A 23,510-nucleotide genomic window follows, 5' to 3' on the forward strand; every position below is an offset into this window, starting at 1 on the left:
AGGGAAGAGCTTGGCCACAAAGACAGCCCAGCAAGGGTCGCCCGCTCCCCTGGAGAAAGTCTTTCCTCCTAAGAAATACCGCTGCCTTTCCGTGAACAAATATATAAAAGTACATTGCAATGGTTGCCTCACTCGAACAGGGTTCAAGTGTCAAGGCCCACCCTCTGGAGCAGGCTCCCAGCTTTTGTTCTGGTGAGGAGCTACTCATCTGAAGGCAGATCACCCCACGCCCAGGCAGGGGATGCTGACCGGGAGGCAACTCCTTAGAGAGCGTGGAGCCAGGGAGGTGGGGACTAGTGCCGCCTGGAGCCTTTTACCCACAAGCGTTTGATGGGTGGAACCACTGTTCACCCCAATCTATGCCCCGAAGGGAGGGTCACATGTCGGGGGGGGGGGTGCACATGGTGTGTGTGTGTGTGTGTGTGTGTGTGTTGATATGGAATGGTCGCATCTGAAACCCTCCCCCATTATATGTTAAAGGCCTAACCCTATGACTGTATTTAATTTTAAATGAGGTCATAAGTGTGGGGCCCTAATCCAATAGGACTGGTGTCTTTATAAGAAGAGGAAGAGACGGGGCGCCTGGGTGGCTCAGTCGGTTAAACGTCTGCCTCCGGCTCAGGTCATGATCTCAGGGTCCTGGGATGGAGCCCCATGTCGGGCTCTCTGCTCAGTGGGGAGCCTGCTTCTCCCTCTGCCTCTCCTCCCTGCTCGTGCTCTCTCTCTCAAATAAATAAATAAAAATCTAAAAAAAAAAAAAAAAGAAGAAGAAGAAGAGGAAGAGGAAGAGCCACCAGGGGTGTGCCCACACACAGAAAGAAAGTCCTGTGAGGACAGAGAAGCCAGGACAGAGGCTTCGGATGAAACCAAACCTGCCAATAATTTGATCGTGGACTTCCAGCCTCGAGGACTGTGAGAAAATAAATTTCTGTTGTTTAAGCCACCCAGTGTGCGGTATTTTGTTATTGCGGCCCTAGGCGACTATTCCAGGGGCGCAGGAGTGAGTGTCCCCATCTTCCTGCTCCCAGGAAGCAGCTCTGCCCCAAGGGCTGTTGTTCTCTCTGGGAAGCCACAGCTAATGGCAGTGGCGTCCCGTGGGTTTGGTGTGCCTACAATCTAACTCTAGTTCACTGATGACTGATTGCCGTTTCGTGAAGTGAAGTGGGAGAGTTTGCTTCTGGAGCCTGAACCCTTCCCCGAGTTTCCCTGGAGGCGTCTGCTTCCGAAGCTCCCTGGATACCCTGGCTGCAGTAACAAAATGGAGCACGTAGCTGGTCAGCTCCGTACTGGCGTGAAGAACACCTTCATTTTCCAGTTTCCAAAATTGGGCCCTTATTTCTCTCTCTACTGCCTGTTTTCAGCACAGTTACAGAACTAAATCTGTTCCTCTGTTCCTCATGAGGCTCTTAGGAATGAAAACTTACCTAATTTGGCAAGCAAGTGGCTAGCATGGCCCCCTGCCAGTCTACTGCTATCTGAATGCTTCGTTGCAGATCGATAGCAGGTAAGAACAGACACTTCCCGAGCCCCGCTCCCTGTTTACACATTACAACAAACTTCTCCCGTACTTCAGGCCTTACTTTCTGAGAGCACTTTTTTTTTTTTCCCGCCACGCCAGAATGCTTTTAAGGGACCAAAAGAATTTTCTCTAGAATATGATTAGACAGAAATTTCCAACCTTTTTACTCTTGAGGATCTACGCAGTGTCTGTAGGTGACCGTATAGACAAACGATGGAGACAATAATATAAGGGGAATATCAATCCAAAGCATTGTGTACAACAGATACTCACGATTTACTCCTTTGTGTAAATGACCATAGTAAATGAACCTAACTGGACAGAGGACTGGCCCAAATGAGCATCTCCTCTGGGCTGGTTAGGAGTCCCCTGAATGTGTAAGGTAAGTATCAGTCTATTTGGGTATACAAATAGGCAAGTAGTTCATCTAAACCACTGAGCCAAAAGACTAAAACCGGAAAACTTGTTTATGAGGAGTCTACTTGGGATTTATATTAATAAAGGCAGATAAGGGGCTATGGTCAAAATGCACATAATGATATAAGCACTGTTTTTTGGAGTTTTTTGGGAAATAGTTTATTAGATGCTTGAAAGAGAAACCTGACCTTCCAAAAGATATCTGTGACTTCATATTCCCTTGGATTTACATGGCTTTGGCCGACACTTGACAGAGGTCGGAATTCCCTAAACTGAGTTCCTCAGCCTTCTAATTCTCTGGAATATTAAGATTTCTTATGAAAAAGCGTTCTGTGTTCAAATGTTTGGGATATTAACTATACTTTTAATTTCTGTAACTTAATGCTGTAACATCTACAAAATGACCACTGGCTGTTCCAATTTCTGTAAATTGATGCTTTAACATCTACAAAATGACCCCTGGTTATTCCCAAGTGAACCCTGGCTCGCTTAAAACATCTGGAGAATTTAGATACCCCCAGACTGTCTCCTCCGATAGTCACTGTGAACACAGGTTCAAACTTAGCTAGCCAATCCTAAACCCGTTTACACTGCCTTGCCCATTCCTTTCTGAGGAAACCACAATAAAGGTGCTTGGCCAACAGTTCTGCTTTCTCTCTCTGCCTCATGACCCTTCCCAGTGGCCTTGTATGGTGTGCTGTGTTCTCCCTGGGGAACTGTGAGCATAATAAAACTATAGAAATCTTTCTAGTTTCTCCCTTTGATTTGCATCTGGCCTCACCCAAGTAGTATGGTTAAAACAAAATTGTAGATTAGGAAAAATCAAACATACTTTACCACAAAACACTCAGAGTTGTTAATATGTAAATGTGCATTCTAAATTTTTAGTGTCAAACTTACTTGGCTTTGGAAACTTTCCGAGCTATATATCTTTTGGAACTAGCATTTCTGGGATCCCCTTTGGGAGATACTCTTCTGGAGAGATACTGATTATCTACCCAGGAGATTTGGAGTGTCAGTATTTTCTGAAGATAAAAATGCACTGACATCATTGTGAAATGAAATCAAACATCATAGTTTAAGGAAAGCTCAATTCCCATATAAAATTTGGACTTGCCCTTCACCAAGGAGTTTGCACAAAGGCACAAAATGATAATATTTGAATGAACTCACATAGGTTGTGGAGTCCATATATTCTATTATTTTTTTTAAAAGATTTTTATTTATTTATTTATTTGTCAGAGAGAGAGAGAGAGAGAGCACAAGCAGGGGGAGCAGCAGAGGGAGAGGGAGAAGCAGGCTCCTCACTGAGCAAGAAGCCTGATGCGGGACTCGATCCCGGGACCCTGGGATCATGACCTGAGCCGAAGGCAGATTCTTAACGACTGAGCCACCCAGGCATCCCTGAGTCCATGTATTCTAAAATCCATATATCTAGTACCCTTCCTAATCTTTGAATAAGGCTTTTGTGCATAAGAGAGGTGCTTGTGAGATATCTTCTCATGTGCATTCATTATACCTCAATCTCAACCTGTCTAAACAGAACCAATTGTCACATCCCCATTCTACTTTCCTCCAATGACATTTCCATTGATCCATTCACTCGTACCAGAAACCCAGGAATCTGTCGGTCCTTCTCTTACATAGTACCCATCCATCACCAAGGAATTATTTCCTTTTAGCATGTTTCTTACCAGATCTAGCCTCTCCATCTCTAATACAGAGATATCCAGACCTTCATCATCTTGTGTCTGTCATTTTCATGATGTCCTAACTAGTCTCCCTTTCCCTCATGTGTCCCCCATCAAAGTCTTTCCTTCATAATGATACCAATGTGATTTTTTTCTAATGCACATTTCTGATTATGTTATTCTTTTTTCATAAACTACCTGCCAATTGATTTGCCATCATGCTATACAAAATGAAGTCCAAACTCTTTACTCTGTCATGACCATTAGTCTACTGACTCATTCATACTCTCTTTTCCAATCTTCTCTGGAAATACAGATACAATTCAGTCATATTAATCTGGCGGCTCTGCCCCCGACATGGCAGGCTGTGATATGCCATGGTGCTTTTTCATCTTGTGCCTCGGAGCACCTTACTCACATCAGTTACCCAACAATATCTATTCATCTTTCAAGATCACGCTCAAGAGTGTCTTTCTCTATGAAACCATTCCTGGTCCCTTTCCTATCTCCCCACAATATACACTCTACAGAGTTTTATTATACTTACATGTTTACATGTTTGTTTTTCCCTACTACATGGTAAATTCCTAGAGGTAAAAGCTTGTGTATTACTAATCTTAAAATCTCCAAAGCCTGACATAACACTTGACATATTGAGGAGTGTTACACAAATGTTGTTTTTAGTGAAAGGACCATCATTTCTTTTAACACACAGAATAACAAACTATGTACTGTGTATTCCTGATTTTACATCATGTGTTGCTATTATTGAAAAAGTGCCTCCTCTAAATTAATCACCTGATACTGCTTCCTCCTTTCTAGTTTGATTGGAAAGGGAAGAAGAAACACATATTTCTCTTTGGAATTTTTCTTCAAATTATCCTTTACAGAGCAGTGGATCTCATTTTTGTCTTGAAATCCCAATCATTATGAATATTTTTGGAAACCAGAAAAGAAAGAAAAAAGATCCCCAACTCTAACTTTTTCCTTGGAGTAAATATAGCTGCCTAGGCAAGTATCCATGATAGTACCGTGAGCATAGAAGTATTTTTCCAGTCCTCCTATTTCAGATCCTTAGGGGGTCTAGGAAGGAGTGAAACCTTCCATCTGCCATGTTTAGAAGAATAAAACACAGTGGAACCACTTAGAGGCTTGGAAGAGAGTACCGGCATCTAAACTCTGGATCAACCAATAGGACTCAATGCTGAGACTCTGACAGAGAATTACAGCTATTGCATCAAATTATAGGAACAAAAAGGAAATATGAACATTTGGTTTCCTGAAAACACATTTCTTGAATTAATCTGAAGTCAGTTCTTGAAAATTTTAGGAACTATTCCAAATTGTTGATTGTTAGGAATTTTAGTCCTGGGTGAAACTGGTTGTGTAGCAATACTTAATAAGGGTTTATAAAAAGAAAGCAGTCAAATTAACCACACTTAAAAAGCATTTCCCTCCTCAATGCCCCCCTTTATTCTCTACTAGAATTGTTATAAGAGAAACACATCTTTAAGAAATACCTTTAATGAAATGAAAGAAACATGTTTTCAAAATGGGTGCTTCTCCATTTTTTCAATATGCTGGATACTTTTATGAAAACACTTTAGTCCAATGGATACAAAAGGCTTATTCCCTGTTGCAATGATGTGTTGGACGATATTGTCTGAGAAGTAGGAAGGCTAGGTAGGAGGCAGTAAAGGAGATGCTTTGAACTTGAAAGAAACAGAATAGAGCTTTAATACTTACAGCTGTCCTCTTCTTCAGTTATACATTTCACAACATAACAGGCGTAGATGAACCCTGCCAGCTGAAACAAAACAAAGATGCTTTAGACAGGAGCAAAGGCAACAGGACTGGACCTCACTGGGGGAGTGGCTTTTCAAAAGCAGGCAGTTTATGACTAGCTAGATTTAGTGTTCCAAAATGATGGTTCCTCGTACTGAATCTTGACTCCATTGTGGATTCTTGATTCAAGTGATGTTTATCTTCCTTATAAATCAATACATTGCTCCTTTTTCTCTGAACTGCGTTTATGCGTAAGATTTGTTAATTGCCAGGCAATCTAAAACAAGTTATTTTAGGTGCAGGAAAAAAAATTACGGTCATTTATTAATGGAATAACATTGGCACTTGGGCCAATCAACTTCTAATTTACTTTCATTAGCCAAGAGCCTTAGATTGTAAAATTGGGACTCTCACCGACTATTAGAAAAATGTTTTGAGGGAAAAATAATAAGATTTTGTGGTATGTTGCATGGACACTTTGTAATTAAGAAAACCCGTTATTTAGACCTGTAACAGGAACCAGAGCATACTAAGCACAATTAGGATGACATGTTACAGAGAAGCGATGGGGTGGATACCTGTAGGTAAGGAGTATCATGATGCATTGAATTTGGGATTGCACGGCTCACATCATCCTTCCTGAAACATACTCAAAAAGGTCCCTATGGTCAGAGAAGTCTTTGCTCACTGAAATTGTTAAGGAGCATGGCAAAGTTCTTTGATATCTATCCCCTCAGATGGAGTGGTTTTGTATTTCTTCCTATCAGTATAATATTTAGTTATGGAAATTATGAGTGCTGGTGAAAGTATGAAAACTCATATAATTTCCTGATAGTGGCATTTTTCCCCTCAAAATATTCCTGTTTGGGGGAATCCTTAAAGGATGGAACAGTGATGAAGATTATTCTTGATGACAATTCAGAAAGGCATCGATCTGGCTGAGAACTGTCCATATACGACAATATTTGGGACACTATTTGGCATGGGGAAGGGAACATCAGGAAGTCCTGCAGTCTCCCAGCAGGAAGCTAAGGCACAGGGCAAGAAGGAGCTGCTGTGAGAAGCCTAATGAAGTTGGTTTTCATTAGCTGACAGTGATCTTTCTGGAAGATGTGAGTGGAACACTTTAAGTCAGGGGGTATGCTGATAGGTATTTAATGAGCATAGTATTATCTGGAGACAAAGAGTGGTCCAGCTAAAAGAGTAACTTTAGAAAATTCCTAATTTGGATTTGAGGGAGAAAAGCATTCTGGCGGATTCTAACTTCTAAAGAGAACTGGCATGGGATAAAACAGTGGTGACCCTGCTTGGAGGAGGAATGGATGAGGAAGAAGACCCCTGCAACATATTTTTCAAGGGCTTTTGTTTTCACATCCTGGATGAGAGGGAATGTGTACCCCTGTCCTTCCACCCCTGAATGTAGTTTCTGAAGCAGTATACATAATGGAGAGCTGCATAAGAATACCACTAATATATTAAGTTAGTTTTGTTTAAAAAAAAAGCATATCTTAGAAAAATGATCAAATCAGCATTTTTCCCTTTAAATTATATGTTGCTATGGGCAGTAAAATAGTGGTGGTAAAGAACTCTTTCCTTATAGGATAGAATCGTCAGGATTGTTGTTTTTACAGGCTTATTTTTAGAGGACAGGGTGGTATTAGAAACTTGGCTTCAGCTAAGATTTTGATTTGACTAAACAAAATGACATATTTATTTGAACATTTTCATAGCTACTGCAAAAACAGACAATACTAACACTTTTTAATCTTTTATCCACCAGGATCCATGAAAATGCTCTAATCATTGAGTGAGTCAGTCCCATGGGTACTCTGTCACTAGTACTTGCATCTGCCTGTGGCTAGTTAAAGAGGCTGTGGCTTTGCTTAAATCCCCTGGGTATAGCCTATGGAGCTCCTTTCCTTCCTCCACAGGAAGTCCTTGCCATCCTTGGCTAAATGCTCTCCATTTATCAATAATTTATTTCTTCTTTTCAGTTTTAAATACTTACTACTTGAATTATCTATGAAGCAACCTTTTCCCAGTCACAAACTTTTCTTTTGCTTTTCACTCATCACTTCATTACTTCTAAATGAAAATCTAGGTAGAGAGCATTGATAAATTCTTAGATTCGGGGCCAATAAATTTAAACTTCTCATTAAAGTGTCACTAGATTCTGGATTATTAAGTGTACTACTCTCCCAGAATGCAGCCAGTCACTGTATTCTGCTTACCAGTGATCTTTTAATTGTATTCGGTTGCATTCTTTAACTATCAGGGGATCTCCTTTGATATAAAAGTAAATCCTGCTGTATTTCATTACAAAAGCTTGCTGATTAAGAGAAATTTAGCTTTTAAATTGGTCACCTCTAAATACAACTGAAAATTAGTTTTTCCCAAATTAATTAAGATTCATAAGCCTCTGTTATCTTACACTTTTCCTATACCATATAAATTTATAATTGAATTTTTACTCCATAGCAATTTATAAAATTTACCTACAGAAAGGGGCTTCAAATCATTTGTAACAACTCTGCTTCTTATAATGTGCAACTCCTATAATTGCTACGTGGGCCGCAAAGACAAACTAAGCCAGAGTTTCTCAACCTTGGCACCATTGACATTTGGGTTGGGTAATACTTTCTGTAGGGTTTGTTGTGAATTATAGGATGCTTAAGCAGTAATGGCCTACAATCAATCCAGCTGACAACTGAGACAATCACAAATGTCTGCAGACATTGCCACTTGTCCCTTAAAGGACAAAATTCCCCCAAGTTAGAGCCACTGTTTTAGATGCAGTCCCATCTTCAAGGAATTTGCAATCTTGTAGCTGGTATATGCATATAATTATAATATGAGGTAGAGTAAGGTAAGTGTCATGAGGAAGGAAGAAAATTGAATGCATACTAAGTGACGAACAGTAAACTGGGTATTTTCATGCATTAGCTCATTATTTCCCACAACCACCCTTGGAAGAACGTCATATGCATTTTTGTAGGGGAGAGATAATGGATCTTGCTTTTCTGGAGTATGTTCATCAAGTGGGAGAGGTGTAGGTTGTGTTTAGAAAAGAGCCTATAGTTCCATCTGAGAGTTTGGGGATCCCATACCAGAGCAATGGAGATAGAAGCTGTGAAGGCAGATTAGGGCTATGACTGGAGGGCCTTGGGTATGTATCAGATTGCAAATCTATGTCATATTTTACACAATACACTTAAGAAGCACCTCATCTTCCTTGATAAAGAAGATTTGATATATATATATATATATATATATATATATATACATATATATATACACACACACACAAGGGAGAGAATTACTCAGCCATCAAAAAGAATGAAATCTTGCCATTTGCAACAACGTGGATGGAACTAGAGGGTATTATGCTAATCAAAATAAGTCAGTCAGAGAAAGACAAACAACATATGATTTCACTCATATGTGGAATTTAAGAAACAAAACAGATGAACATAGGGGAAGGGAAGAAATAATAAAATAAGATGAAAACAGAGAGGGAAGCAAATCATAAGAGACTCTTAACTATAGGAAACAAACTGAGGGTTGCTGGAGGGGAGAGAGGTGGGGATGTGGGGTAACTGGGTGATGGGTATTAAGGATGGCACCTGATGAAATGAGCACTGGATGTTATATGCAACTGATGAATCACTAAATTCTACCCCTGAAACTAATAATACAGTATATGTTAACTAAATTGAATTTAAATAAAAAATTAAAAAAAAACCCCATGCACTTCAAAAAGATTAAAAAGGCATGCTTAACTTTAAAAAAAAAAAAAAAAGAAGCACCTCATTTTCTACTGATAAAGTAGAAAAATTTTCATGGAGTACAAATCCTTTTTAATGTGATCCTTAGCTTCCTTTCTAGCCTCATTTCCCACTACTCCTAATCTTGGACTTGATGCCAATAGTAAGCTGTTGGTAGTCTGCCAACCTATATGAGGTGGTGTCAATCTGTTCTTTAATGCATTAACCCACTCTGCCAACAAAGCATGTGCATGCCCTATACCTCCCCGCCATCCCCACTCACCCTTGCACCTCTGAGTAACCCTAACTCATCCTTTAAGACTGAATTAAAGTATGGTGTCCCCCAAGAACTGGCAATCCATCCCCAGGATAGGTTGTAGGGTAGGCATTTTGGAAATAAAGCTTGAGAGATGGGAGGGTTTTGAGAGGGAATAATGAGGGAAAAGGAGAGGATGTCTTCCAAGCAGAACTCAGGAAAACTCTGGGAAGATATGGATTATGCTCAGGGAGGAGCAAGCAGCCTGGTTTAGAGGAGTTTGGGCAATGGGAAGGGAGTAATGGTGCACAAATCAGAGAACAGTGACCTATGTTGTCAAAGTAGATCCAAGTACATGGAATTAAAATAAAGTTATTTTATTTTGTTCTTTATTTAAAGATAACTAGAATAATAATGAAAGATACCAGTGGTATTATATTAGGCAAACATACAATCATCCACTTTTATATAAAGAAAAAAACAAAATGAAATATTCCAGTTGTTTTAGTCTTTGGCATTCAAAGCAGAGCTAAGCTTAAATCTTTTTTTTTTTATTCATCTTTTCACCTTGATACATCTAATATGATTTGTTCATTTCTAATTCACCTGATAGGGAACTCATATCATCTTGATATCATTACTAGCTGAAAGGAAATGATATTTTCTCCTATAACTAATCAGATTAAAATTCTTTTTTGTATCTACAAACCAAATTATGATTGCATGTCCCAGAAACTCACTTAGAAGCTAATAGATAAGAGGAAACCAAAGCCTTTTGGTAAGTATTTAAAAAGATTCAATTGTTGTAATTGAAAATGTAACAACCTTAGTGTTTAAAATACTATCTTCCGGATTTCTCCTTCCAGGAAGTTGGAGTACACATAGTTGTCCCTAATCCTCCCACTAAGTACAACTGAAAAAACCAGGACATTTTATATATAACAAACATAGGAATTCTGAAAAGTGGAAAAAATGTAGACTGGCTGGGAATCTTAAGAGCCAAGGAAAAACATGGGAATGAGTTCCCTATTTTTCTTTCATTTTATATATACCAGACCTGGAGATGAAGAAGCTCACAACTCAGAAATGTCAACACGCACATATCCAAAAACCCTAATAAAAGCCAAAGGGACAGCCTAGTAAGAGAAAATTTTAAGACAATAATAGCTCTTCTTTAGTCAACACCATAGAAAAATCTGTAGTCCCTTTCCTCAACCACAGCAGCAAAGAGTTGAGTGCCAAGACTCCTCCGATCACCATGCTAGAGTGTCTGAGATGTCAGGCAGAAAGCTGGACTTGCATTCCTGTCAGGAAGGAGGAAGACCCTCTCCCTAGTGTCAGGTAGAGACCACATGGGGAATCTCGACTTCTAGCCTCACTCTGTAGTAAGGAGGTATACCTCCCTTGAAAAACCCTCCTCAGGTGGTGTTGGGGAGATACAATGGAGAATCAGGATTTTCACCAATGCTTAGCAGTAATGAAGGCGATCCTCTGCCTCCATGGCGTCAGACAAAGCAACCTGGGAGCAGTAACAAGGCAGTGGTATTCCTCCCAGCCATAGAGATATCAGTGAAGGCCATGTGGGGAGCAGGAGCTTCTGCTGTCTCCCAGGTTAATGAGAAGCCCTTCCCTACTTTGGTTTCAAAGAAGGCTGAATGGAGAACCTGGACTTCTATCCCACTTGGCAGTAATGAGTGTGCATCCCTCCTTTCCCTGCCAAAGCAGTATCAGAAGAAGCCAGCTAAAACAGGAGGTTTAAGAAAGACCTAGAGTCTCAAAACATAATATCCCAAATGTCCATGTTTTAATTTAAAAGTACTCAACATGCTAATAAGGAGGATCTCAAACTGAATGAAAAAAGACAATCAGTGGAAGATAACCCGGAGCTGGATGACAGAGATGTTAGAATTACCTGTCTGACAAATATTTTAAAGTAGCTATCATAAAAATGTTTCAATAAGCAATTATGAGCGCATCTGAAATAAATTTAAATAATAGTCTCAGCAAAGAAACAGAAGACCTAAAGAAAACCAAATTGAAAATTTGGAGCTGAAAAGTATGCAATAACTAAAATAATAATAATAAAACAACTCAACTCCAGAATGGAAAAGAATCCATGAACTTAAAGATAGATCTGATGTGGACAAGAGAGAAAAAAGTAGATTGAAAAAAATGAACAGAGCTGCAGGGACCCTTGAGACTATAATAAAACAGCTCACATTTGTATCACTGAAGTCCTGAAATAAAAGCAAAAGAGAGCAGTACTGAAAAAGTACTAAAAAGAATAGTGGGCAAAAACTTCCTAAATTTGACAGAAGATGTGAAGTTACATGTTCAAGAAACTGAGTGAAGCCCAAACAGGATAAGCCCAAAGAGATTCACACCAAGCAAGACACATGACAGTCAAAATTTGAAAAATCAGAGACAAAAATCCTGACAGCAGAAAGAGGGAAATATTTATGTACACTGTTCTGAAAAAACAGTTTGTGGGTTTCTTTAACAACTAAAAATACAACTACAATACAACTCAGCAATTGCACTCCTGGCCATTTACCCCAAAGGGATGAAGACCTGTTCACATCAACAACTGTACACTAATGTTTATAACAGCTTTATCCATAAAAGGCAAACACTGGACACAACCCAGATGTCCTTCAGTGGGTGAATAGTTAAATAGTGGTGTGTCCGCATCATGGAATACTCCTCAGCAATAAAAGGATATGTAGCAACCTGTATGAATTTCCATAGAGTTATGCTGGGTGAAAAAAAAAAACCAATCCAAAAGGTTATATACTGTATGATTCCATTTATATAACATTCTTGACATGACACAATTATAGAAATGGAGAACAGATTAGTGGTTGCCAGGGCTGAGTTAGGTGGGAGTCACGGACAAGTAGACCCGGTCATAAAGAGGCAGCTGGAGGGATCCTTTTGGTCATAGAAGTTCAGCACCCTGATTGTATCAATATTACTATCCCCATAGTGATACCCTATAGTTTTGCAAGATGTTACCACGGGGGGAACTGGGTAAAGGGTATATAGGCTCTCTCTGCATTATTTCACACTATTGCATGTGATCTATAATTACCTCACGGTGAAAAGTTTAATTTAAAAATACTGTATTTTAAGCAACTATTATTTATAGTAAAAAACATTTGTATTATGATTTCTAAATTTGCAAATATATGTAAACATGGTAGATATATTTGTTTTCTTAAGTACAGACACATTTCAATTCCGAGCCCTTAGACCAACAGAGAAATCTACAATAGTTTTTGATGTTGATACTATACAGAATCACTGTTTAACACTTTTTTTTGCCTGGGGTTGGAGATGGGGGGTAGCAAACACTACTTTTTTATTTGCAATTATCTCTTTCTCAAATAAATTAGTTCTATGTTTCATTTATATCAAATCATCTATTTTTGTTCTGGGTTCATAATTCAGAGGCTATAAGCCCATGTTTTTTGTAATATGAATTTGAACAGAAGGATATTATGCTCTCACAAAATATACTTTTAAGTTGCAAATGCTTTTATTTGCTCTTTTGTATCTTACTCCATTTACATAATTCGAGATTGCTTCAGCAAAGGATTGTAATACGATTATATCAGGGTTATTAATGAAGGTCTTTTATATGAAATATTTTTTATGTGGGCTGGTGTATCATCTATCTTGTCCACCAGACAATTCTTATCCCATACTATTCCACTGACTGGACTGTTAGAAAGCATGTTGCAAATTTTCTTTGCTGTGGATAATCCAGGTGCAGTTATCAACCTACAATAACTCATGGAGGATTGCCTTTAGGGCTATTGTGAACGTTCACAGCCTACTGAGTCAGAAAAGCTTTCCAGAGGATCAGAAACATATCTTACTACCAGCCTTTAGGTATTGTGCCGCATCATCAAGCATGACTGTATTAAACACTTTTTAAAAGATTAAATAAAAGTAGACGCACATGCAAACTTGTATTGTCTACTTAAGGCTGGGAAATGGACTGGACCAAATGCCAATGCTGGCTTAACCAATAATTCCCATTACAAACTGGCCTCTGGAGTCTGGTAAATTTCTTCAGGCCAAACTTAGCAAAAAGTTATCTGAGTTCAAGTGAGTCCAAATGGATTAGTAAAGTTGGCAGAGCAAAAGATATTCAGGTGGGGTATAAGACAACTAATAAAATTCAAATGTCATGATGGTTAATACCTCTTTCAGAGTTTAAATATCAAATTAGTTTTAAAAAGCTGTATTGAGAGCAATAGTCCAACTGTTCTCTACATATGCCAGTTGGGAGGTGATCAAAGAAATACTATCTAATGCAATAGAGCTGTCTCAAGATGCTTTCAGTTTTTGAGGTAGGAGCCATAACGAAAGTCCTTAACCAAAACTGTTCATTGAAAATAACTGACATTATGTCGCATACCTAAAACTAATACAATATAATATGTTAATTATATATGAATTAAAAAAAAGAAAATGATCGGGAAATGCAAAAAGCAACCTAATCAACAACAACCTACTATTTCAAAAGTAAAACTAAGCTTAAGATTGTATAATATAATAGGGACCCTGATTTATTATGATGTAGCATTTGAGAAAGAAAGTACAGTTTTAAAATGTTCTGTAAAATATAAACAATTAGTGTCCAGCAAAAAAAATCGAAGAAATTAAGTACATGATTCCTTTGTGAGAAAATGGCTCAAATAGCATAATTTTTGCTCAGAGATAATACGGAACTGAAAGCAAAATTAATGATACAAATACGACATATGCAGAAATAAATTAGCTCAACTTAGGTATGTCAACATTGATAGACAAGGCTAACAATGTTCACTGTATTTCATTGGAGGGAGTGAGCTGTCCCAGTGATGAAGATGGGAATAAGAGTTCAGATTCTTCTGAAGAGAGGAGAATTGTATTGCAATACTAGTTGCAAAAATAACCTCTTTCAAAAAGGTGCTAAAACTATGTTAACATTTTTTTCTTTTTTAGAGGGGCTAGATTAGAAGGAAAATGTAGAATATATAATGCACCTGGTCCTGCAGCACATACTACAACACTATATTTCAAGAAATCATAAATGACATCATGAGAATATATATATACATATATAAATATACACACACACATATATATATGGAGACTATACACTGAATCCGTGTCTGATTAAAGACCTGGACTCTGAAAAGAGCAATGATAAAGAGATCAGTTTAAAATTGAGGGCCAGTTCCAGTGGGCATGCTTTAGCCATCTCACCTTAAGTCCTGTTCTGCAGGATATTTAAAAATTCTTTTTTTAAAAAAAGATTTTATTTATTTGACAGAGAGAGAGAGAGCACAAGCAGGGGGGAGCGGCAGGCAGAGAGAGAGGGAGAAGCAGGCTTCCCGCAGAGCAGGGAGCCGGATGCGGGGTTCAATCCCAGGACCCCGGGATCATGACCTGAGCCGAAGGCAGATGCTTAACCAACTGAGCCACCCAGGCGCCCCTAAAAATTCTTGACAAAGGACAACCATGATGTGATGATCAAAATTTGTCATTAATGGAGGATGCCTATACAAGTAGTGTGGTCCCAGGTTATCTGAAGAAAATTACTCATCTAGAACTAGGGAGGCAAATAGCCCCACTTCCTTCTGGTCTTGTCCTCAAAATGCTGACAGTGTTCAATGCTGGTACCATAAATAAGAGCGCTACCCAACGGAATTGTAACCGCACTGTGATGGGAGACAGAGAAACGAGATAGGATGAGATCATAGAAAGTTCTCAATAAACTCTGTGATGATGAGGATGACAACAGAGAACTCCCCATGCAAGCTGATGGTTGACTGCTTCCTGGGAACATCACTGAGGACCAGATGACCTCTGTGATCACTTCACCTTAGAGATTTTAAAATGAAGTAATGAGTAAATTATCATTGTTTAGAAATAAAGATTTGGAAATCACAAGTGCATTCAGATGTTTCCTGTGCCAATAAGCTGTTAAATTAGCATTTGTCAAAGGGCAAAATGAACACATCCACCCATGCCTGAGTAGTAAATATTCTGTATTTTTCCTTGTTAAAGTAACTCTGATGAAATACAGTGGGCCATTTAATGTTTTGGGAATGGTGAACAACAACAACAAAAATCATCTTTGGCTTCTAAGATTCTGTCTTGTTCACATTTCTCAGGGAATCTGGGGTCATCTAGGATCCTTAGAATAATACAGATATATGTAAGCACAAGGCTTCTGTCTGGGTAGAAGTCATTCCTTCCAATTTCATCTGACGATACGAATTACACGAGATCCCACTAGAGACCTTTCTGGAATTGACCCAGTTGTCATCTTCCAGTTAGAAGGTAACTTCCATTTCGGTGTTTCTTTACAGAAACAGGGGCTGAGTCAAGAAATATAACTGAGATGGGTGCTTGGGTAGCTCAGATGGTTAAGCGTCTGCCTTCGGCTCAGGTCATGATCCCGGGGTCCTGGGATCGAGCCCCGCATCAGGCTCCCTGCTTAGCATGGACCCTGCTTCTCTTTCTCCCTCTGCCTGATGCTCCCCCTGCTTGTACACTCTCTCTTTAATAAAAAATAAAAAAATCGTAAAAAAGAAGAAATATAACTGAGAATCATAAATCTCATTAGGCAAACTATAAATCTGACCTCAAGCTCCTTGCTGTCTCTATGTGTGTTTTGGCATGGCCAGCTGGGATATCCCCATGGCTTGGAAACCAATGCTATACTCTCATAATATACGAGAAATCCTTGGCCAGGCTGATTGGCTATATGGTGGGATATAATAAAGAGTTAATGTTACCTAACTTTGAGGAATCTTCATAAGGCATTTTTTTTCTTTTGGCAGATAACGAGTGTCAGAAGAGATTGCTAAATGACAAACTCACCATTATCAAAAATAATTTATTGGTTAACATTATAGAAAAATGGTGTCAACAAGAACAGAGCTCTTGCTGTACTAAGAAAGGAAAAAACGAAAAAGAAAACACCAGAATATACTAGCTAGAGAGAAAAGTTGCTTCAAAATGTTATAGTAAACTTAGATGTATTATTTGGGGTTTGAAAATATAGTTAAAAGGGAAACTTAGAGCAATTGGTCCATTTACCATGACATCTGTGGGAATAAGCTTTATGCTCTATGAAAAGGTATTTTATGTAGCATTCAATGGAACTTGCTTCTAGAGCAAAGTACTTGATGCAACCACGAGGCAGGGGAAGATGAATGGGAGTGAAGGTAGTAACAGAAAAAGAACCCCAAGGGGAATAAGATATGGACTGGGGAAGACACAAATTTGAAGACCAGTTTTTTTTTCCCCAAAGCAATTTTAAAAGGCACAAAACTGAATCAAACTGTTACTTTTAAAAGGCCCGTCAACCCCATCCACGTGCAGCAGTGTAATCTAGTTGGATTGAATATGTTTGGAATCAGAACTTGGCTATGATTGGTGTTCTTCACTGACCCCTTTTTCCTTTCCATCTGAGTTACCTTCTTTTCAACAGAAATCTTTAAAAAAAGAAAAAAAGAAATTCTAGATTATCTTCTTTCTACATAATCCATAGCCAATATGAGGGCACAAGACACGGTATCAACTACCTCAGACTGAAACAATTTCATTAATTACTAGTAACAGGATTATTACCATTTGGGAATATATAAACTAGAAAAACTGTAAGTGTATTTGTGCATTTTGCTTTTTAATTTTTCCATGTTTAAACCTCAGAACAACCAATCATCTAACTAACCCCTCGTATCATGGGAGGTAAGAAAGGAAAGGCTAGTGATTAATATTCAAGGTAACGGCTAGAGTTGTTGGAGTGTTCACCATATTCTGGGTATAGGCTAACATCTTTACAGCTATTGTCCATCCATTCTTTCCAGAACCAAGGAAAGAGTTTTATCCCCATCCATGATTTAGAAATGAGAAAACCGACGCTACAGAAATTAGTTGATGTCCCAAGATTAAGAGATAGTCATAAGAGGACTTGAATTTATGTCTACAAACCTGAAATCCTATATTTTCCACTCTTACACAGTACTGTTAACTTCTCCAACAGGCAAAACTGACAACATTCTCAAGTGAAGGGAACGTAAGATTCTAAGAATCAGAGTAAATTCACATTCAGGAAAACAATTCCTAAAATTAAGTTCACCTAGTTTTCCAAGTTGGAAATTTGGACATAGAGGATAGTACTGAGCTTTGGATTGGCAGATCTTGGAAATCAGCAAGAAACAAACTGGCTGAGCTACCAGATGAACCACAGAAGGGCTTAATGCCACTCATGGGAAACCTGTAGTATGCAGGAGAACTGGAGTTTTCCTCCCACTCATTTAATTACCATTTCAGCTCTCTTTCAGTGGTTCCAACTCATCATGATTTTATAGTCCTCCTCTGAAGAGTTTATATGTGTTTCTAAACAGAAGCCCAGAATGGGCTTCAAATATCAGAAGTATATTGGTGAGCCACTAATTACCTTCCGTTTACTGCTGGTGGTACTATAAATAAAGCTCCCTTAAACATTTTCTACTTGAACTTTTGTGAAGATATATTTTTATTATTCTCTTAAAGAAATGCTACTAGTGGAATGGCTGGGTCATTGCAGTGTAGGAGCCTGGGGACTGGAAGTGGTCTGAGCTTCTGGAAATAATTAGCAGAGAGTATAAACTGGCTTCTTCAAGAATATAGATGGTTATAATCCAAATTTTAGTTTTAGTTTTAATTTTTTTGGTATGTTTGTACAATGTGATTATCTTCCCAACATCTCATTATACTCGAAACTTTAGTAAAGTCTTGCTATGCATTCTTATATGAATAGCACTTTGGGGAACTGAAGAATCAAGGTGACAGCATACAAAGATGAGATGTAAAGAGATAATTGAGAATTAAGTTGAAAGAGTACAGTTAAGGGCATCAGAAAAGCCCCCCCTCAATCCTCAAGTGATATTGCAGAATACATTGTGTATGGGATGGGAGTTTGGGCTTTCTTTTAATCCCCCCAAATACACTGATCCCAATAGATTGGAAGAGTTTCAGTGGAAAATGTATAAGCACTATGCCCAACATTTAGTAGGCTCTCAAAAATTAACTAGTTCCTATTTCCAGCTAGTTCCAATCTTATCTCTTGGGTGAACTCATTTAAATAATTATACTATAAAGATTTCATAATAAGTAGTGATAGGAAGATGTGTTTCATATAGTTTACTGGCCAATGTGAAGATAACAATGTGAAATCATGACTATGAACATACTTTGAGCTCCTAGGAGAAACATCTTATTTTTTAATCACAGTCTCCTCATCTCTAAATGTTCATCAGGCTTAGACTCAATTAACTATTCCCTTAAGAAGGAAGACAGTCTTTTTATTTCTTTTTTTGTCCCCATTCTGTACTGACCATCTCAAGTGGTTTCTGTTTCCTTCTTCTTCTTCCTTCTTCTTCTACTTCTTCTTCTTCTTCTTCTTCTTCTTCTTCTTCTTCTTCTTCTCTTCTTCTTCTTCCTCTTCCTCTTCTCCCTCTCTTCTCCTTCTTCTTCCTCCTCTTTTAACTTTAAGGGTGCAGAAGTTGAGAACTATTGGCTGAATTAGACTTTTTATAAAAACAGCTTCTAAAATTGAAGTGGGGTTTAGAATTGTGCCCCCTCCATTTAAAAGTCTTTTAAAAGATACTTATTCTTTATTAGTAAATTGCATTCATATTTCTGAGCTCTTAACTTCCTCAACTTATGTCAAGCCAATTCTATCTGGATTATCAGTTCTTATTTTCTCCCTCTAATTATTATACCATTAACATTTTCTCATTATACACTTGTCAAAAATTATCAAGGAGAGTACAACATTGATGACTTCATTAAAGAAGCAAAAATAGGAGAGAAAATAAAAGAGAGAAAATGATTTGATTAGTTTGTAAAGATATAAAAAAAAAAGATTGCTGAATGGCCCCCATGCAGGGATTAATTTTTTAATTTATTATTTTAAAATTGTGATCTAGATGCTGTAAGAACCAAGTTCTCATTCTTTTAACTCAGCATATTAGTATTTACACTGACTTGTAGTTTTTCCTCCACTCCAGGAAAATATGTGTTCTATCCCATTATTTTTTTTTTATTACATTTGGAAAGATACAAAGGAGCACACTCTTCATGATCACAGCATCAGAAATCAGACAGAGGGAAAGGCATCTGCTTTTTTCTTTTCTTGTCTTTAAAGATGCTGCCATTATCAGCTGTATCTCCCAGAAAAGTAAGGCTTGATGACAATCTATCTCTTCACTCTACCTTAATGACTTCAAAATCATTGAAATCTCATTACTGAATGTCATTGCTGGGTGCATGTGTGTGCATGCATGAGCGCGCGTGTGTGTGTGTGAATGTGGTTTTTAAGACAGAAAGAAATACTGAGAAAGAGAGTACATTCTGTTGATTTTCATGATCTTTTATGAAGGTTGACTGAATTCTTTTAATATTAGCCCAGTCTGCTTCTGCAGATCAATTTTCTAAAATTAAGACAGTTTAGAGATACTTTTTCTATACCTGACATCCCCCTCCATCTCAGAAGTCCCCATCTCGAATTCGTATGATTCCTTCCAAATCTCTTTCTTCAGGGAGCTGATCCCCAACTACTTGCAACTTTATTGTCCCTGTCATATACCATATTCAGTATTTACAGCTTCCTGAAAAGCAGGTAGACTTTGCAGTTCATCGTCTCTGATGAACATATTTAATCTGAGAGTCTTAGTGAATCATAATAATTAACATTTATATGGTACTCGTTCTGTGCCAGACACTGTTCATATGTAAAGTCTTTTACTCCTCACACTTTATGAGGTAGCTATAATTATTATGCCCTCCTTATATATTAGGAATTTAGGGTATAGAGAAGTTCAATGACTTCTTTGAGGTCACCTCCTAGTTAGTAGTACAGCCAGGATTCAAAGCCGGGCTGGCTGGCTCCAGAATCCATGTTCCAAATGAGGCTTTGCTGCCAACTCAGCCCAGGACCCACAAGGCTGCCTTCTCCCTGGCACTGTGGATTTTTAGAATATCTACCTCATGGACTAAAATTTCTCCCTTGAAATACAGCTGTTTAGGAAAGTAAACATAAATAAGTACCAAAAAGCATAACTTTCCTTCTGGGCTTTAACATTATTTATTTATTAAAATCCTGTATAGAAAATACATTCTCTCATAAATTTTTAGGCAATTAAAAAAATTTGCCCACATGACAGTATATTTCCTTGATTACACTTGATTTTGCAGAGGTAAAAATTTTAGGCTCATATCACCTATTTCTCTGTATTATTGACATTTAATGGAACACTTAAGCCTTTAACCTAAATTGTACATCTATGAGTAAGATGAAATAAACTATAACAAAGATGAAATATAGACACCCAATATAAAAAAAGGAACTTTTAATTTTCCTAAAGGTAAAATAACTGAGAAAAAAACCACCTGGCACAAAAATACTTAAATAATTGTCAATAAAGAGTGCCTGTAATTTGAAACTTGATACTCTAGTTATTGCTAGAGAAATAAAAAATTATAAACCACAGTTTTATCTCTTAGAAAATATAGTATAATAGAAAGATGTCATAAAAATGGAGATGTATAGTAACATATTTTGGCTGTATTAAAAGTGAAATACAAGGCTATCATAGAGATAAAATGCAGAGCCCCACCCTCAGGAGCTTACACTGTTTGGGAAGGCAGGAGAACACGCGCACCGCACCATCACATACAACTTGAGTCAGGTGGAATACAAAATCGCAATGGTGGTGCACTTTTTTTATTACCTTTTCATGGTGGTGATTCCTTTTCCCACTGTCAGAAAGTGAACTGAGTGATTAAAAGGCAGATGAAAAAGGCGAAACAACCCACTTCCTATTCTCAGTTCTTCTAGCCTAGAATTCCTGCTCTTTTCCCAACTCAATAATGCCAGTCTCAAGTCTAGTGCCTTTGATAAGAATCGAGCAGAGGGTGCAAGAAAGCCGAGGGCACTGGCATTATCAGAGAAAATTCATGATATACTGTTTGGGAGAAATACGAAGTTCATAGTTACACAAAAACATTTGTGGAGGCTTCACGAATTAGGCAAATTAGGTTTAATCATTTCTCACAGGATGGACCTAGTGTGAACAGAGATCTCTGCACATTGTTCCAGGACTGAAAATCCTCAAAACCAAACTGCAACTGGATTCAGAAGGATAAGGTTGATTTTTTTCTCTGCCAGAGATGCTAGCCTCCATCCCAAGGAGCAGAGTCTTGAAGTTGGCACAGCAGGTGGGGCATTCTCACATTCCGGAATCCTCCTGGGTTAGACCACTTCAAATTTCTGTTTTGGTTCCCTTGGCCCTAACTCTTTAGATGCTATTGATACTTTAGGAACTTGACCTCTGTAAGGGAACAGAAATGTTCAGGATAGTAAAAGAAAAAAAAATCTTTATTTCAAGTTTAACAGTGTCAAGAGGGTTCTGAAGCTGCCCAGTGCAATCACCGTGACTGGTACAGTTTGGTTCCTCGAAGTGTTATCACAGCTAAGATTGGCAGGGTCACTTCTCAAGCTGAATGAAAGATTGAAGCCACAGGCATTTTCCCCACTTCGGAGATAATGTTCTCTTTATGTTCACGTGGAATTACAATACATTCTTTCACAATAAGCTGCAGTTTTACCTGTATACAACTACATTCTAGTCAAAGAGCTTTTGGGGGAAAATGAAATGGGATTAAACAAATAATGTAATGTTTTCTGATGGTCAGTGTTTCCTAAATAATTCAGAACTTGAATATATTGTCTGGAGATGACTCCAACTTCATTGTTTTTAATCTGTCCTGTATCAACTTCTTAGGTAAAATGATTAATCCAGTGGGTGAAAACAGAAGTTCTTTTGAGGAGATTAAAGGCTGGCTTTGTCCCAAGAAAGCTGCAAATGAGGGTTCAGAATGATTGGGCTCAATTAGCCTCCTGGGAGAGTGGCAGATGCAGAGCTCACTTCTGAGTTTCACTTTTGCTCAAAAACTTTCTGAATACCTACTCTTGCCTTTACTACTCAGTCCATTGAATACTTAAAATCCTGTAGTTAGAAGAGATGAAGGATTTTCCTTCATGGAAGTAAAGAATGTGCTCAAATTATTTGATTATCAAATATTGACTGAGGCCCTTCCATATCCTGGGTCTAAGTGTAGTGGGAATATAAAGGATTGAGGGGTCAAGAAATCAAACCTTTCTCTTTCTGTCCCCTCTAGAATTAGAAATTAATTTTAAAAAATTATCACCAGATTCCCTGGCAGTATCTCAGAGCTGCATATTGTGTTGCCAACTGCCCACCAGACATCTCCCCTTCAGTGTCTTAGTAGATATCGCAAACTTACCATGCTCAAACGAAACTTCTGCTCTTCTCCCTAATACTTGAGTGCACCCACAGCCTTTCTATTTCAGGTGATGACAGTGCTATGCTTCCAGATGTTAAATCCCAAGCCTGTGGACTCATCCCTGGTCTTCTTTCATGTCACAGAACCAACCTGTCAGGAAGTTGCTGTAGGACTGCCTTCAAAGGATTTCCAGAATCTGACCACTTTAATTACAGAGTCTCCCAGATCCAAGTTGCCATTTCTCTCACCGGGATTGCTGCCTTAACCTCCTAACTCATCTCCCCACTTTCAACCATTTCCCCTCCACCTGTAATCCACTTGCCACACAGCAGCCAGCATGATCATTTAAGAATATAAGTTAGATCCTTTGTTCAAACCCTCTCTGGTGTTCCAGTTTACTCAGAGTAAAGGCCAAAGTCATTACAGTGGCTCCAAATATGACATAATTTGTCTCCCCATTACCTCTCTGACTTGATCCTGACCTCTTGCTCTTCTTTAGCTACCATGAGCTTTTTGCTGTTACTTGAACAAACAGACCCATGGCAGCCTTTAGGCACTGGATATTCTCTCTGTACCTCTTTCCAGTTTTGTTCAAAAGTTACCTTCTCAATGAGGCTTATTTTGACTACTCTCTTTTAAATTGCTCCTTCCTTGGCACTCTCAACACCTCTCACCATTGTCTGTTATTTTTCCTTAGTAATTTTATCTGATTTGTAAAT

General features: G+C 38.3%; 1 protein-coding gene across 4 annotated transcripts in view; it reads right to left on the bottom strand.

The window, feature by feature from the left end:
- Positions 1-23,510, bottom strand: part of NKAIN2 (sodium/potassium transporting ATPase interacting 2) — a 968,314-nt gene that overhangs the window by 20,529 nt on the left and 924,275 nt on the right. For all 4 annotated transcript variants that reach the window (XM_078054784.1, XM_078054785.1, XM_078054783.1 and 1 more), the window contains one exon: positions 5,374-5,434. In XM_078054784.1, coding sequence (XP_077910910.1) covers positions 5,374-5,434 — 61 coding nt within the window. The remainder of the gene's footprint in view (positions 1-5,373; positions 5,435-23,510) is intronic.

Source organism: Halichoerus grypus, chromosome 9, assembly GCF_964656455.1.
Source record: "Halichoerus grypus chromosome 9, mHalGry1.hap1.1, whole genome shotgun sequence".
Taxonomy (NCBI): domain Eukaryota; kingdom Metazoa; phylum Chordata; class Mammalia; order Carnivora; family Phocidae; genus Halichoerus; species Halichoerus grypus.